This window comes from Grampus griseus (genome assembly GCF_964374135.1).
Source record: "Grampus griseus genome assembly, chromosome: 15".
In the NCBI taxonomy this organism is placed as follows: Eukaryota; Metazoa; Chordata; class Mammalia; order Artiodactyla; family Delphinidae; genus Grampus; species Grampus griseus.
The window spans coordinates 2,025,106-2,038,912 of record NC_139009.1 but is presented as its reverse complement, the minus strand read 5'-3'; the positions used below and the strand labels follow the sequence as shown (position 1 = coordinate 2,038,912).

The 13,807-nt window shown below is 51.0% G+C and overlaps 1 protein-coding gene across 1 annotated transcript; it reads left to right on the top strand.

Moving 5' to 3' along the window:
• ADI1 (acireductone dioxygenase 1) lies at positions 1-12,054 on the top strand. The gene is made up of 4 exons (XM_082672641.1): positions 1-520; positions 2,529-2,648; positions 9,676-9,855; positions 11,029-12,054. The coding sequence occupies exons 1-4, from the start codon at positions 401-403 to the stop codon at positions 11,146-11,148; spliced, it is 540 nt and encodes a 179-aa protein (XP_082528767.1). The 5' UTR covers positions 1-400; the 3' UTR covers positions 11,149-12,054.
• The last annotated feature ends 1,753 nt before the right edge of the window (positions 12,055-13,807 follow it).

Sequence of the window (13,807 nt, the reverse complement as noted above, 5' to 3'; positions counted from 1 at the left end):
TGCACGAGGAGCTGATTGACAGCCACGGGTGGGCGGTTGGCCCCGCTCAGGTTCGGCTCCGGGTGGTCACCGGGCCTGAGCCGAGCCGGCAGACAGCCCTCGGGGGACACCTGCCCCGCGCTCGGAGCCCATCCGCCGGCCCGCGGGAAGGAAGCCCTCGGCCCGGGGCCTTCGGAGCGCGTCCCGCCCGCTTTCCTTTCCCGCGCCGCCCTCCCTCCCGCTTTCCTTTCCCGCGCCACCCTCCCTCCCTCCTTCCTTCCTTCCCTCCCTCCCTCCCGGCGGCTCCCGGGGGAGGGGTCGGGGGAGGGGCAGCCCGCGCGGGTCCCGGGTGCAGGTCCCGGGCTCAGACCGGCCCGAGCAGGTCCGGGGTCAGGCGGCGACGCTGCCCCCGGGCCCGGCCATGGTGCAGGCCTGGTACATGGACAAGTCGGCCGACGACCCGCGGCGCCCCCACCGCGGGGAGCCCGCGCGCCCGGTCGGCCTGGAGCAGCTGCGCGGGCTCGGGGTCCTTTACTGGAAGGTACGCGGGACCGGGGGCGCGGTCGGGGTCTTGCGGGGCGGGGGCTCTGGGGCGGGGTCGCGGGCGGGCGAGCCCTCCGCTCATCCCTGAGTTCCCGCGCGCCCCGCGCCCCCGGGAACGGGGGCCGCCGCCATGATGGGACCCCGTGCGCCCTGCGCCCTGCGCATGCCCGGCGGCGGGGCCGGGGGTCGGCGTCCAGGCCGTGGTGCGCACTGCGCAGGCTCAGTAGCGGGGTTGGGGGGTTGGGGGTTGGGGGGATGGGGGGTTGGCGCCCAGGGCGAGGCGGGGGCAGGGTGTGAGCCGTCGGAACGTGGCGGAGGGTCCGGTGCCGGCGGGGTCGTCGGCCGTCCGGGTTGAAGGCGGGACGGGCGGGGCGGGAGGGCTTGGGGTCCCTGGAGGGCCCGCGGCGAGTGCGGGTCTCCGGGGGAGGGGCCGGGGCGCCCCCCACGACCTCCTGGAAGGCGGTGTCTTCAGGGCAGTATCGCGTGTGTTCTGAGAAGAAAATAAGTTAGTTTTACTGCAAATCCCTGCACTTCGGGTTTCGCGGTACATGTGACAGTTTAAGAGCGGGTGTGAGACGGTGGCCAACTTCTGAATGTACCCAAAGGATACAGTAAGACGCTGTAAAAGTCACCTTTGCGGTTTTCCAGGAGATCAAACCCAGTTTCTCCTGCCTTCTCGTTGTGCTCTGGATGGTGAGGCAAAGGGCTGTCGAAATTAAACTTCGTTTACTCTGTATTTTCGTACCTTTCTTAATAATCACCGCGCTTGAGCGGCGACAGCAGGGGGAGCCTTTTTGCCTGTTCTGTTAGTGCCGCCGCAGGGCGGTAGGAAGCACTCACGCGCTCAGGGTTTCAAGGTGGATGGTGCACTAGTGCGTACTGTGTGGATCTGCTCGTTTGGGGAGTCGTCTTTTAGCAGCTAACGTATCGCCGACTAGTACTTTGAGGTATTCTGAGTTTGCTGTTCAGTAGTTGGGATACCATGCGCATTTTATTGCAACATAAGGCAAAATGTGTGAAATTCTTTGCCAGTAGTTTTAAGGAGGAGTTCATAGTAATGGTGTTTGGGGCCCAGGGGTGTGGTTCATGAAGAAGATGACCTTAAAATTGGACGTTAGGGCTTCCCTGGTGGCGCAGTGGTTGAGAGTCCGCCTGCCGATGCAGGGGACACGGGTTCCTGCCCGGGTCCGGGAGGATCCCACATGTCTCAGAGCGGCTGGGCCCGTGAGCCATGGCCGCTGAGCCTGCGCGTCCGGAGCCTGTGCTCCGCGACGGGAGAGGCCACAGCAGTGAGAGGCCCGCGTACCGCAAAATAAAAAAAAAAAAAAGAAAAAAAATGGACGTTAAACAGTTGATGGGATTGTGATAAGTGGAAACAGGGAAAGGCCGTTCCAGGCGTAGGAAGGTGTCAGGAGCAGGGGTGTGGGGCTGTGAAGCATCGGGTGTTTTTGAAGAGCAGCCCATAATCGCATTTGGTTTAGAATGTAGGTGTTTTAAAAACAGGGAATAGGGACAGAGGAGTAGAAAAGGCAGCCCGGGCCAGGTGGTAGAAGGCTTCTTGTCTCTGTCTAAGGATTTTGCCTTTTATTTGTAGGCTCTGACAGCTTCAGGTGTTTTGGCCCAGGGAAACAACGTAACCAAAGAGATGCTATCGAGAGATCAGTTAGACTTGCAGAGCGGATTGGTGGCAGAGGAACAGGGCATGGCGGTGTGGACAGGCTTGAGGCGATGAGAGCTTCCCCTGGGCTCCTGACGGTGGGACTGGAATCCCCCAGGCAGGACCGTTGCGGAGAAGGGAGGTGGGAATTAAACACAACTGCGTAGTTTTTAGCTGTTATGGAGAGTGGGAAAACCATTAAAAGAAATAGGGAAAGGAGGGGGAGAAAGGTTGGTTTAGTATGGACAAAGGACTGGATGATAAATTTGGAGTATGATATTGGAGATCCAGAGAGAGAATGTCTCGATGCACTCATGTGGCCTCCTGTTTGTGTTTTAAACTCTTTTAGCTGGATGCCGACAAATACGAGAATGATCCGGAATTAGAGAAGATCCGAAAGGAGAGAAACTACTCCTGGATGGACATAATAACCATATGCAAAGACAGACTACCAAATTACGAAGAAAAGGTGAGGGAGCTCTAAAGTATTTGAAGAGGGGAATCATTATATTTGCTACTAATAAACACAAGCTTCTCTTTCCTTTTTAATGTCTTCATTTTGGTTTTATATCAGAGTAATGCTGGCCTCATAGAATAGGCTGCGAAATACTCCCTCCTTTTCAGGTTTCTGGAAGAGTATGTGTAGAATGGGTTTCATTTTTCCTTAAATGTTTGGCAGATTAACCAGTGAAGTCATATGGGCCTGGAGCTTTCTTTGTAGGAAGGTTTTTAGCTACGAATTCAGTTTCTTTACCAGATATAGGGCTATCCAGAATATCTGTTTCTTGAATAATCTTAAGTAGTTTGTGTCCTTCAAGGCTTTTGTCCATTCCATCTGAGTTGTCAGATTCATTGGCATGAAGTTATTCAGACTATTCCCTTATGATCCTCACAATATCTGTAGAATCTGTAGTGCTGTCTCCTTCATTCCTGATATTGGTAATTTGTGTCCCTTCTCTCCTTTGCCCAAGTTCCGCTAGAAGTTTATCAGTTTTGTTGATCTTACCAAACAGCTTTTGGTTTCATTGATTTTTCAATATTGTTTTTCTGTTCTCTATTATCTTGAATTCTGCTCTTGTCTTTATTTGCCTTCTTCTACTCACCTTGGGTTTAATTACTCTTCTTTTTCTAATTTTTTAAAGTGGATGCTGAGGTCATTGACGTGAAGCCTTCCTTCTTTTTTTTTTTTTGCGGTACGCAGGCCTCTCACTGTTTTGGCCTCTCCCGTTGCGGATCACAGGCTCCGGACATGCAGGCTCAGCGGCCATGGCTCACGGGCCCACCTGGTCTGCGGCATGTGGGATCCTCCCGGACCGGGGCACGAACCCGTGTCCCCTGCATTGGCAGGCGGACTCTCAGCCACTGCGCCACCAGGGAAACCCCTCTTCTTTTTTAATATAGGTGTTTAGTTTTGTAAATGTTCCCCTGTGTGCTGCTTGAGTGGCATCACACAAATTTTCATTTTTATTCAATTTAGAATATCTCCGAATTAACTTCCTTTTTGATTTCTTCTTTGAACTATATAGGTTTCTTGACATATGTTAGTTTCCAGTTATTTGGGGACTTTTCCAGAGCTTTGTCTTCTGTTAGTTTCTGATTTAGCTCCATTGTAGTGAGAGAGTGTGTTTTGTATTATGTGAGTCCTTGTAAATATGTGGAGCCTTGTTTTATGGGCCAGAATATAGTCCATCTTGGTGAAGGCGCCATGTGAGCTTGAGAAGAATGTGTGTTCTGCTGTCGTTGGTTGAAGTATTCTGTGAATGTCAATTATTTCCAGTTGATTGATGGTGCTGTTCAGTTCAACTATATCCTTACTGTTGTTAGAGGCATACTTGTTTAAGACTGTTATGTCCTCCTGGAGATTTGGCCCTTTTGTCATTACATAGTATACACCTTTATCCCTTGTGAGTTTCTTGTACTGAAGTCTGCTTTGTCTGAAAGTAATGTAGCTCCTTGAGCTTTCTTTTGATTAGTGTTAACATGGTGTTTCTTTCTCCAGATCTTCGCTTTTAACCTATTTGTGTATTTATATTTATAGTGGATTTCCCATAGACAGCACATAGTTAGAGGGTTTTTTGTTTGTTTGTTTTTTGCTTTTAATCTATTCTGACAGTCTCTGTCTTTTAATTGATGGATTTAGACCATTCACATTAAATTGATTATTGATGTGGTTGGATTGATATATACCATATTTGTAACTTTTAATTTATTATACTTGTTCTTTATTATTTAAAAAATGTACTCCTCTTTTTCTTCCTTGTCTGATTTTAATTGAGCATTTTGTGTGATTCTGTTTTCTTTCCTCTTAGCTTATCATTTAAAAAAATGTTTTAGTGATTGCCTTAGGGTTTTATTTATTTTATTTTTTATTAATTAATTAATTTATTTTTGGCTGTGTTGGGTCTTCGGTTCTGTGCGAGGGCTTTCTCTAGTTGCGGCGAGTGGGGGCCACTCTTAATCGCGGTGCGCGGGCCTTTCACTGTTGTGGCCTCTCTTATTGTGGGGCACAGGCTCCAGATGCGCAGGCTCGGTAGTTGTGGCTCACGGGCCTAGTTGCTCCGCGGCATGTGGGATCCTCCCAGACCAGGGCTCGAACCCATGTCCCCTGCATTGGCAGGCGGACTCTCAACCACTGTGCCACCAGGGAAGCCCTGTTTTCATTTTTAAGTAGTAAATTATATTGTGAAGAGGTTTAAATCCTATTTAAAAATACTCTTTAATTACCGTATAGTTAGCATTTCTGATGCTCCTTACTCTGTTGCATGAGTCCCTGTTTCCATTTGGAAACTCAAGTCTGAGTTGGTCTTGGTTGATTGATTTATCTTCTGGTTAAAGGTCATGTTTTCTCACTTCTTTGCGTGTTTGGTAATTTTTGATTGGATGCCAGACACTGTGATTTTGTTCCCTTGGGTGCTGGATATTGTTGTATCAGTATAAATATTCTTGAGTTTTGTTCTGGAATGCATGTAAGCTTATTGGCAACAATTTGATCCTTTTGGGTCTTTCCTTTAAGACTTGTTAGGTAGACCAACCTATAGCTACTTATTCCCCACTAAGGAAGCACAGTTCCTTTGTGTACACCACACAAAGCCCCGTGAACAGTGAGGTTTTCCCAGTCTGACTGGTAGGAGGGGCACTGTTCCTGGGTCGGTGTCAGTGCCAGGAGCTGCTCCTTTCAATCCTGAAGAATCCGAGTGGTTCTCTCCCAGCCTCAGGTAGTCTTCCTAGGCCCGTTCAGATGCGCTCTCAGAATACTGGAGGGAGATCCTCGGCGGGTCTTTGGGATTTTCTCTGTGAAGCTCTCTCCTTGGGCACTCCCGTCTTGCATACTAGCTCCCTTGGTCTCCCCAGATGCTCAGCTCTGCTCTTCAGCTCAGGGTGCCCTGCCTGGGTCCCCCGCTCCCTGCACCACCGCCTGAGAACTCTCTCAAGGTGTGAGCTAGAGCAGGAGTAGGGTTCCCCTCTCTTGTTTCTGCCTCACGGGTCACTTTCTTCCCTTTCCTGGTGTCTGGTGTTTTGCAAACCATTATTTCTTATATTGTGTTTGTTTTGACTGTTGGAGGTGGGAGAGGAAATCCAGTTTCTGTTACCCCGTCTCATATGGAAGTGAAGTCAGGGTTGTTTTAAGTTGTTAGTTTTATGGTAATTCCCGGGTGCCCGTTAATAAAGAAACTCACTGATCCTTGGCAAAATGAGAAAACAGACGTGCAGAGTTTTTAATAAGTTAAATGACTGCCTTGTTTTTGGAATTGTTATCTTTGCTTTCTCAGGAATAAGGTGACTTCGTTATGAAACAATAGCGACAATAATAGTTGTCTTAGAATTTTTCTTTCTTGACAAAAGTTGGCAGCTGTGTAGGGGCTTCCTGGTGGCGCAGTGGTTGAGAGTCCGCCTGCCGATGCAGGGGACACGGGTTCGTGCCCCGGTCCGGGAAGATCCCACATGCCGCGGAGCGGCTGGACCCGTGAGCCATGGCCGCTGAGCCTGCGCGTCCGGAGCCTGTGCCCCGCAACGGGAGAGGCCACAACAGTGAGAGGCCCGTGTACCGCAAAAAAAAAAAAAAAAAGTTGGCAGTTGCGTTGGTCCCAAGACTTTTTCTTTCATCGAGCTGAGCTATGAACTGTGAAGCTCTGAGGAAAATAAATGGCTCACTGAGCTTTAGCCTCTTAGTCTTAATCACTGGACACCTGGAGGAGGTGTGGACCGCTTCCCATGGTCATGTTGATAAAGCCAGGCCCAGAACCCAGGTCCTCCCCCTGGTCTCAGGCTCTTTCTGCTGAACCCGCCAGGAAGGCTCCCTTCCATTAGCTTGGATGTCTTCTGTGTGTGTTCCTGAAAAAGAAAATATAAGTAGGTGAACCAACACTTAGCACGTTGACCTAAGAATGAAAGTGGTGCAGCGACACCAAAATTGTTTAAAGTAGATGTGTTTTGTGTTTTTTATCTCCTTACTTTGTTCTATATCAAATTATTCTTGTCACTCAGAGCACAAATATTATAACACCTTACAAAATGACGGAAGTTTTCACCAAGTGCCCTACTGAGTCATGAGATCCTCTGAGATTTAAATGGTGTTTTCTTACTTGGAATTTTAGACTTCCCATCTTCCACAGAAGGGGCTCATATATTGTAAATGCTAGTAGTTAGATTATTTTCATCATTACCATCTTGTAGAATAGCTTCTCTCCTGAAATAAAACCCTGTCCCTAATACAGGCATATCTCTCTTGTTCTTGTAAAACAAACTTCTTTGTTATCTGATTATCTCGTGTTTGCCTTAGGTTTCCTCGTGGTTAGACTCAGGTTGTGCGTTTTTGGCAGGAATTCTACAGAAGTGGTGTTGTGTCTGCCCAGGGTACCCTGTCGGGTGGCACGTGCTGTCAGGGTTGTGTCATCGGTGATGCTAAACTTGGTTAGGCTGGTGCCCATCAAGTTTCTGCGTTGTGAAGTGACCATGTTTTCCCCTGTGTAACGAATAAGAAATTTGTCGAGAGTTACTTTTCGACTGTGAATATCGTGTTTTCTATCAAACTTTGACTTGGTGATTTTAGTAAATCTTGATGGTTCCTGCCTGAAACAGTGTCAGCGTCAGGGTGAAAACGGTGCCCTTGCAGCCGTCATCCTCCTGTACTGAGCTGGCCTCTCCGTCCTCTGCTGTTGATTTACACCCACACAGGCTTATGGAGTCTTATTTTCCTCATGCTCTGTAGTCCCTTCCTGCCATGATCCACTTTGATGTTCAGATTGTTCCAGACTCGGCAAGTGGGCACCCCTGTCAGTGGCCCCTGCCCTCCTGACGTGTGCCCTCATGCTCATCAGCACCTCCGTGCTTTCTGGGTCAGCGTGTTCCAGGCTTTCCCCCCACCCGGCCCTGGAATCGGCTGTCCTTCCGGGGACTTGGAAACCCAGACAGGGCGCTTGGTGCCCTCATTGCTACTGTGGGGTCAGTGCCCAGGTCCTTCTGCCAACTGGATGGGGGGGGGAGAGAGAGAGAGAGAGAGAGAGAGTGTGTGTCCGTGTGTGTATGTGTACTTGTGTGTCCGTGTGTGTATTGTGTCTGTGTGTGTGTGTCCGTGTACGTATGTGTGTCTGTGCGTTTGTGTCCATCTGTGTGTATCCATATGTATGTATGTGTGTGCGTGTGTCTGTGTATATGTGTGTGCACATATGTATATCTGTATGTCCGTGTGTCTGTATGTGTTTGTGTGTGTCTGTATGTGTGTGTGTGCCCATGTGTATATGTATGTATCCGTGTGTATATGTTTGTCCGCTTGTATGTGTATGTCCGTGTGTGTGTCCGTGTGTGTGTCCATGTGCGTGTCCCCGTGTGTGTGTCCGTGTGTGTATGTGTGTGTCCGTGTGTGTCCCCGTGTGTCTGTGTGTGTGTGTGTGTCCCCGTGTGTCCGTGTGTGTGTGTCCCCGTGTGTGTGCGTGTCCGTGTGAGAGCAATCTTTGGTTCACACTGATGCCTCTGAGTCCAGTCACACTCCTGGGACGACTCCTCAGTCTGTAGAGAGAGGCTCGGGTCTCTGTCCTCCCACAGCAAGAACCCGGCTCCAGTCCCGCCGGCCCTTCTACACACCCTGTGCTTCCGGGGTGGCAGCTGCAGCCACGCTGTTACGAACAGCAGACCGGTCCCTGGAGTTCCAGGCTTGTTTGTGGTCCTGTCTCAGACTGAGGATGTAGTCAAAGTAATGTGTTCAGAAGGTACTTAGATGAGTTTTCTCTTCCTTCTTTGGTTATGAGCGTCTCTCTTGATTTCAGACGTATGGCCCCACGCCACCGCCCCCAAGCCTGTTTTCATTTTATTTATGTCTCTGTAAAACATAACTAGGTTCTAAAGCCAAAATTACGCAACAGGGCAGATCCGTGTCCCCGCCTCCTCCACACCGTACCGCTGACCCCGCTGTGCCCCGCGCTGCTGGCCTCCGGTTGTCGTGATGGTGTCTCCCGTCCGCTGTGTATTCTCCCGCTCTGCTTGGGCCTGTGAATTGTTCCCAGTGTCCTACGGCCAGTACGGCAGGGAGTGACGTGTGCACATTGTGTGTCGCCAGGGCGTCTCTTCAGGGTGAACCCCATAAGGGGTGCGGGGTCAGCGTATGCTCAGTTGTGCTGACCTTCCGGGGGCTCTGGGCCCCGAGCGGCAGGGGGCCCGTCCGCACAGCCTCACCAGCCCACGGGGTTGACAGGGAGGTGTTCATGTGCTGTGCTCTCACTGTCAGTGGTGATTTTCCAAACATCTGTGGATTTTCCAGAAACATGCCGACATTATTCAAGGAAAGCTTTAAAACTCCTGCGCAGGAGGGGGAGAGATGGGAGATCATAACGAGGCAAGATGGGCGTTTACTGTAGAATTCTTTCAACTTTTGTTCGTATTTGAATATTTTTATTATAAACGTTAGAGGGATAAAGATCTGAAAAACACAAAAGTACATTTGGACAGGTGGAAAGTGTTTGTTGAGACGGTGACTGCCTTCCTCAGGTGCACACGTGGCTTCTGATCTGCCCGTGTGATCAACGCGGCTGCTGTGCATTTGATCGCGTGATGGTGTGTGCATTTGATCGCGTGATGTGTGTGTGCGAGTGTGATCAGCATGATGGGGTGTGTGATCACGTGATGTGTGTGTGCGTGCGATCAGCGTGCCTGCCGTGTGTGCTGCAGGAGCCAGGATGTCTGCGTGGGAGTCTAGGCTCTACACACCCAGGCTGTGTGATGTTGGGCTGGCGACCTAGCCTCTCTGAGCCACATCCCTCATCTGTCCAAGGGGGTGCAGAGAGCACCTGAGTGAGTTATTCATATAAAGCACTGAGAGCGTTGCCCGGCACGCGGTAAGCGCCGTGTGTTCCTTCTTTCCTTTCCCGCTAGTCCACCGGTCGGCTCCACAGAGCATTGTAGCTCCTGCCCCTCGTATGTAGGATGATATTCCTATCTGTGGAGCACGTGTCTGGCAGCTCAGTCCTGGTGTTCAGGGCTCACGAGAACCCCTCCTGCTCTAGATTAAGATGTTTTATGAGGAGCATTTACACCTGGATGATGAGATCCGCTACATCCTGGACGGCAGTGGGTACTTCGACGTAAGGGATAAAGAGGACAGGTGGATCCGGATCTTCATGGAGAAAGGAGACATGATCACTCTCCCCGCCGGGATATACCACCGCTTCACGCTGGACGAGAAGGTGGGCCTTTCGTCTTCTCTGCTGGGGCCTGGTCTGTGCACAGACGTGGACACTCAGCCCTGCGGCGGGAGGCGAGGATGCTACCTACCTCTGAGCGAGTGGCTGGCGCCACAGGGCCCCCCGCCCGCCCGGGCCCGTGCACGCAGGTCAGCGGGAGGCATCCGTCCAGGGGTCCGGCTTTGTGCGGGTCTCAGGGTCACTGCTCTCTCATCATTTTAAGAGCATTTCAGTTGGGCCTTAACAGTCGTGCAGTAGAGCCACCGAGACCGGCCACAGAAGCAGGACTAGGGCGGCTCTGAGGGTCTCTGGGTGTGATTCGGACGAATCTGAGATTTAAGCACGATTTTTGGCTAGGAACTGAACGCACTAGGTTTAGAACTCAGGATTATGAGGCGGTGTGTGAAGAAGGGTCGCCTTGTCACCCCTGTTCCCAGCGCCCAGTATCTCTCCCTGAAAGTAACCACTGTTGTGTCCTTAAAAGTCTCCTTAGCACGCTGTCACGCATATCAGGCGAACGTGAGCCAGTATCTTTCCCTTTTCCTCGGGAGGCAGCCGACTGCTGCAGGCGGGGCTGCATTTTCCTTCTTTCTGCTCGCCGTGCTTTGGGATCGTTTCGTTTCAGGATGTAAAGGGCCTCGTTCCTGTTTACAGCTGCCTGGTGTCCACTGTGGGACGTACCCTGATTTAGCCCATTGACGGCTGACCCCTAAAGATGGGTACGCCAACTGTTTCCAGTTTTTTGCTGTTGTAAACGGTGCCGTAATAAGTAACCTCACACATTCGTCATTTTGTACTTATGTGAGTGTACCTGAGGGATAAATTGCTGAAAGTGAACCCCGGATGGACAGGTGTGCACGTTTCTACTGTGACGCAGGCTGCCCTCCCTTCTAATTCGTGGGAAACCGGTACCAAAGGAAGCAGGAGGGGAGGAGGGGCACACGCCCAGGCGGGGTCAGCGCTCACGGCTGGGGTGTTTGCCGAGAGAGTGCAGGGTCAGCGCTGAGCTGGAGCCGCAGATGCTTTGGCCGCCCGAGCACGAGGCCTTCTCGCCGTGGCACCGACGCTGCCTCTCAGAAGATGGAAGAAAGTGCTAAGACCCAGGGATAAAACAGCAAGGAGCGTTAACCTCCGTAGCTGGTCTAACCGTTGCTGCTGTGTTTGCTTGTTTTCTAGAACTACGTGAAGGCCATGCGGCTGTTTGTGGGAGACCCAGTGTGGACGGCGTACAACCGGCCGGCTGACCACTTCGAGGCCCGCGGGCAGTACCTAGAGTTTCTGGCGCAGACGGCCTAGCGGTGCCCTGGGGTCTGGCGCACCCCGGCCCTTCTTGTGAAGGTCTCAGGCCTGATGCAGCAGAAAAGCAGTCGTATTCTCTTTGCTTTTGTGTTGTAGACTTGAGGCTAGGTGAGCGTTCCTCTGCGAGACTGTTGGATCAGAATACGTTTTAATGGGAGCAGCTATAGAACCGGTTTGCACGTGGAAGGACCTGTGGAGATCTGGGCAAATCCGCTCATTTTCTCTGATTCAGGATCAGTGGTCAGTGGCCCTGTGTCAGCTCATGACTTCAGCTGCGACCCAGTGAGTTTCAGCGCCCAAACGCAGCCACTTAGCTGCCCCATCTGGACCCGATTCTTGGACTTTAAGCAGATACCAGGCGAGGCCACGCCTGCCCTGTGCGAAGGAGTGACAGTGGATGACAGGAGTGAGCAGAGAGAAGACACTGTTCTCCCCAAACACGGGGGAAGCTGGGTAGGGGGTGCCATGGGGGATGCGCTGGCGTGTTAGGGACCCTCGCTTGATTATGCCACGTTTTTGTTCACGATAAAGTAGCTGCCTTAACGTTATGCTTGTGGCTTGGAGTTCCCTTATATTCTGGTACATGTGGTTCCTTAAAATCACCCCAGTTAGATCCTTTGTGGGATTGTATGTGTGTACAATTAATTTTTATTTTATCTGGGTTATTACTTGTTCCAGGTGAGATTTCTAGGTTAAACTCCCTACAGTAAATCTCTTTTACAATCAAGCCTTTGAATTTTAACAGAAAAACTTGTACCTTTTTTTTAGTTAACAATTCTGAGATACAATTATACCTAATTCATTATAATCATAGAAAAACCCTACATTAACCTCATATTTGAAGGGCAGTTTGCTTTAAGTATTTCTTTTAAACTGGATTAAAAATCTTTATGTTAAAAGTGATCTGTCGGGACTTCCCTGGTGGTCCAGTGGTTAAGACTCTGCGCTCCCAATGCAGGGGACACGGGTTCGATCCCTGGTCTGGTCTAAGATCGAACTGGGAGCTAAGATCCCACATGCTGGGCAGTGCGGCCAAATTAAAAAAAAAAAAGAAAAGCGATCTGTCATCACTTCCACGTTGTTCTTGGGGGCGTGTGTCCACGGCACAGAGGAAATTCTGAATTTTAGGATTAACGTGTGCGCTGGCAGCACGATGATAACACCACCAGCCCCCCAGGGCCTTGCGTGCTGCTGTCCTCGGTCTTCCCTTGATGGGGCCCCAGGGACGCCCCGGAGCAAGGGCGGCTCCTGCAGGCCTGGCACAGCGCTAGAGAGCACGGTCCTTCGTGCGTTCACAGTCGTCAGGACGCTACGTCGGGGTCTCCCAGGAGCACACGGCTGTGAGCTGAGCTGACCGTCTGGAGCCAGGTGCACCCGCTTGTTGAGTAAGACACGACTCCACGTGTGTTATTTTACAAACGTGTCCTCTCTTGAAAGGCATGTAGCACTTACTGGAGGGCGGCTACGGCTGGGATGTGATGAGCCAGAACGTGAATTAATTGCCCTTGGGGGTAGCTTCACACTGGTTCACGTGTCGGCACTTTAAAGCAATGCCCGCTTTCCCCTTGTTCCTACTGAGGGTGTCTGCCGTGCACCCCGACCGTGTGAGGAGACAGACGGGTTTGGGCCCGTGCCGTGGTTTCCGTCCAGAGGCAGGCGTGGCCAAGCCAGGAAACGGCCAACCTTGTCCTGCCTTGATCCAGGTTAAACATGTAGCAAACTGACGTTTTAGCCGCTCGGTACTTTCCGTGCTTGAAATCCAGCCTTTAAGGCTCCTGCCTTCCTAGGGTGTTCCGCTCTTTGTGCTTCGTCCGTGTGTCCTGAGTGGGCGTGGCTCCGTCGTCTCTGACGTTTATCCAGAAGGAAGGGTGGTGGGCGAGCAGGGCAGCCCCCGCCCCTGCTGCAGATAGCCTCCCGGCCAGGTGCTCCACTGACTGTCGCTAATTAGAAGCAGGTAGAGCGCTGCGGGCGTTCAGCTGTTTCTGCCCTTCAGATAAGCGTTCTCATCTACTCGTTCCGTCCACACCCACAGAGAAGTTGTAAGTATATTACAGCGAATTTCCCTATATTTACTTTCATCTGTGTTCACTCACGTACCAATGATATTACTGTATACGTTTTGAAATGTAAGCTATTTATAATCTATTGAGAGAAAAAATGCAGTCTCTTTTCGGTAACAATATACATACATTACACCCAAAAAAATATTCTCAGTAGCTTTCTCTGGATAGTAAAATTATAGATTACTGGTTACGTTTTTAGTTTTGTCCATATACAGTTGATAATTTGTCTACAAAGAACACAGTAAGCTACTCGTCTGAACTCTCAACATTAAGACTCCTAAGTCGGTCTCTAACAGAAGGGAGTGTGGTGGTCTCGTCAGGACTGGAACCGGGGTGAAGCAGGAAGGGCTGCGGGGGGCTTGGGGCGCAGCCACCCCACGTCTCTCTCGGTTTGCTTTCTGGGTCCCTGTTTCTCGTGTCTTGTCCCCGGGCCCCGTGTCGTAAGTGTTTTGGTTGAGAAAACACGGCTGCTAGGTTGAATTCTTCCACCAAAGCAGCGCTTTAAAATATGGAAGTGTCGGATGCCGATCTTGCCAGAACGAGGCAGTCGCATGTGCGAAGCCCGGGTGCAGCCTCCTGTCTGTCTAGTGTGG

Excerpts from the sequence above, each read along its gene's own strand:
- ADI1 (XM_082672641.1), top strand. The coding sequence starts at position 401 with ATGGTGCAGGCCTGGTACATGGACAAGTCGGCCGACGACCCGCGGCGC. Across the intron at positions 521-2,528 it reads TCGGGGTCCTTTACTGGAAG|CTGGATGCCGACAAATACGA; the intron begins GTACGCGGGACC and ends AAACTCTTTTAG. Across the intron at positions 9,856-11,028 it reads GCTTCACGCTGGACGAGAAG|AACTACGTGAAGGCCATGCG; the intron begins GTGGGCCTTTCG and ends CTTGTTTTCTAG.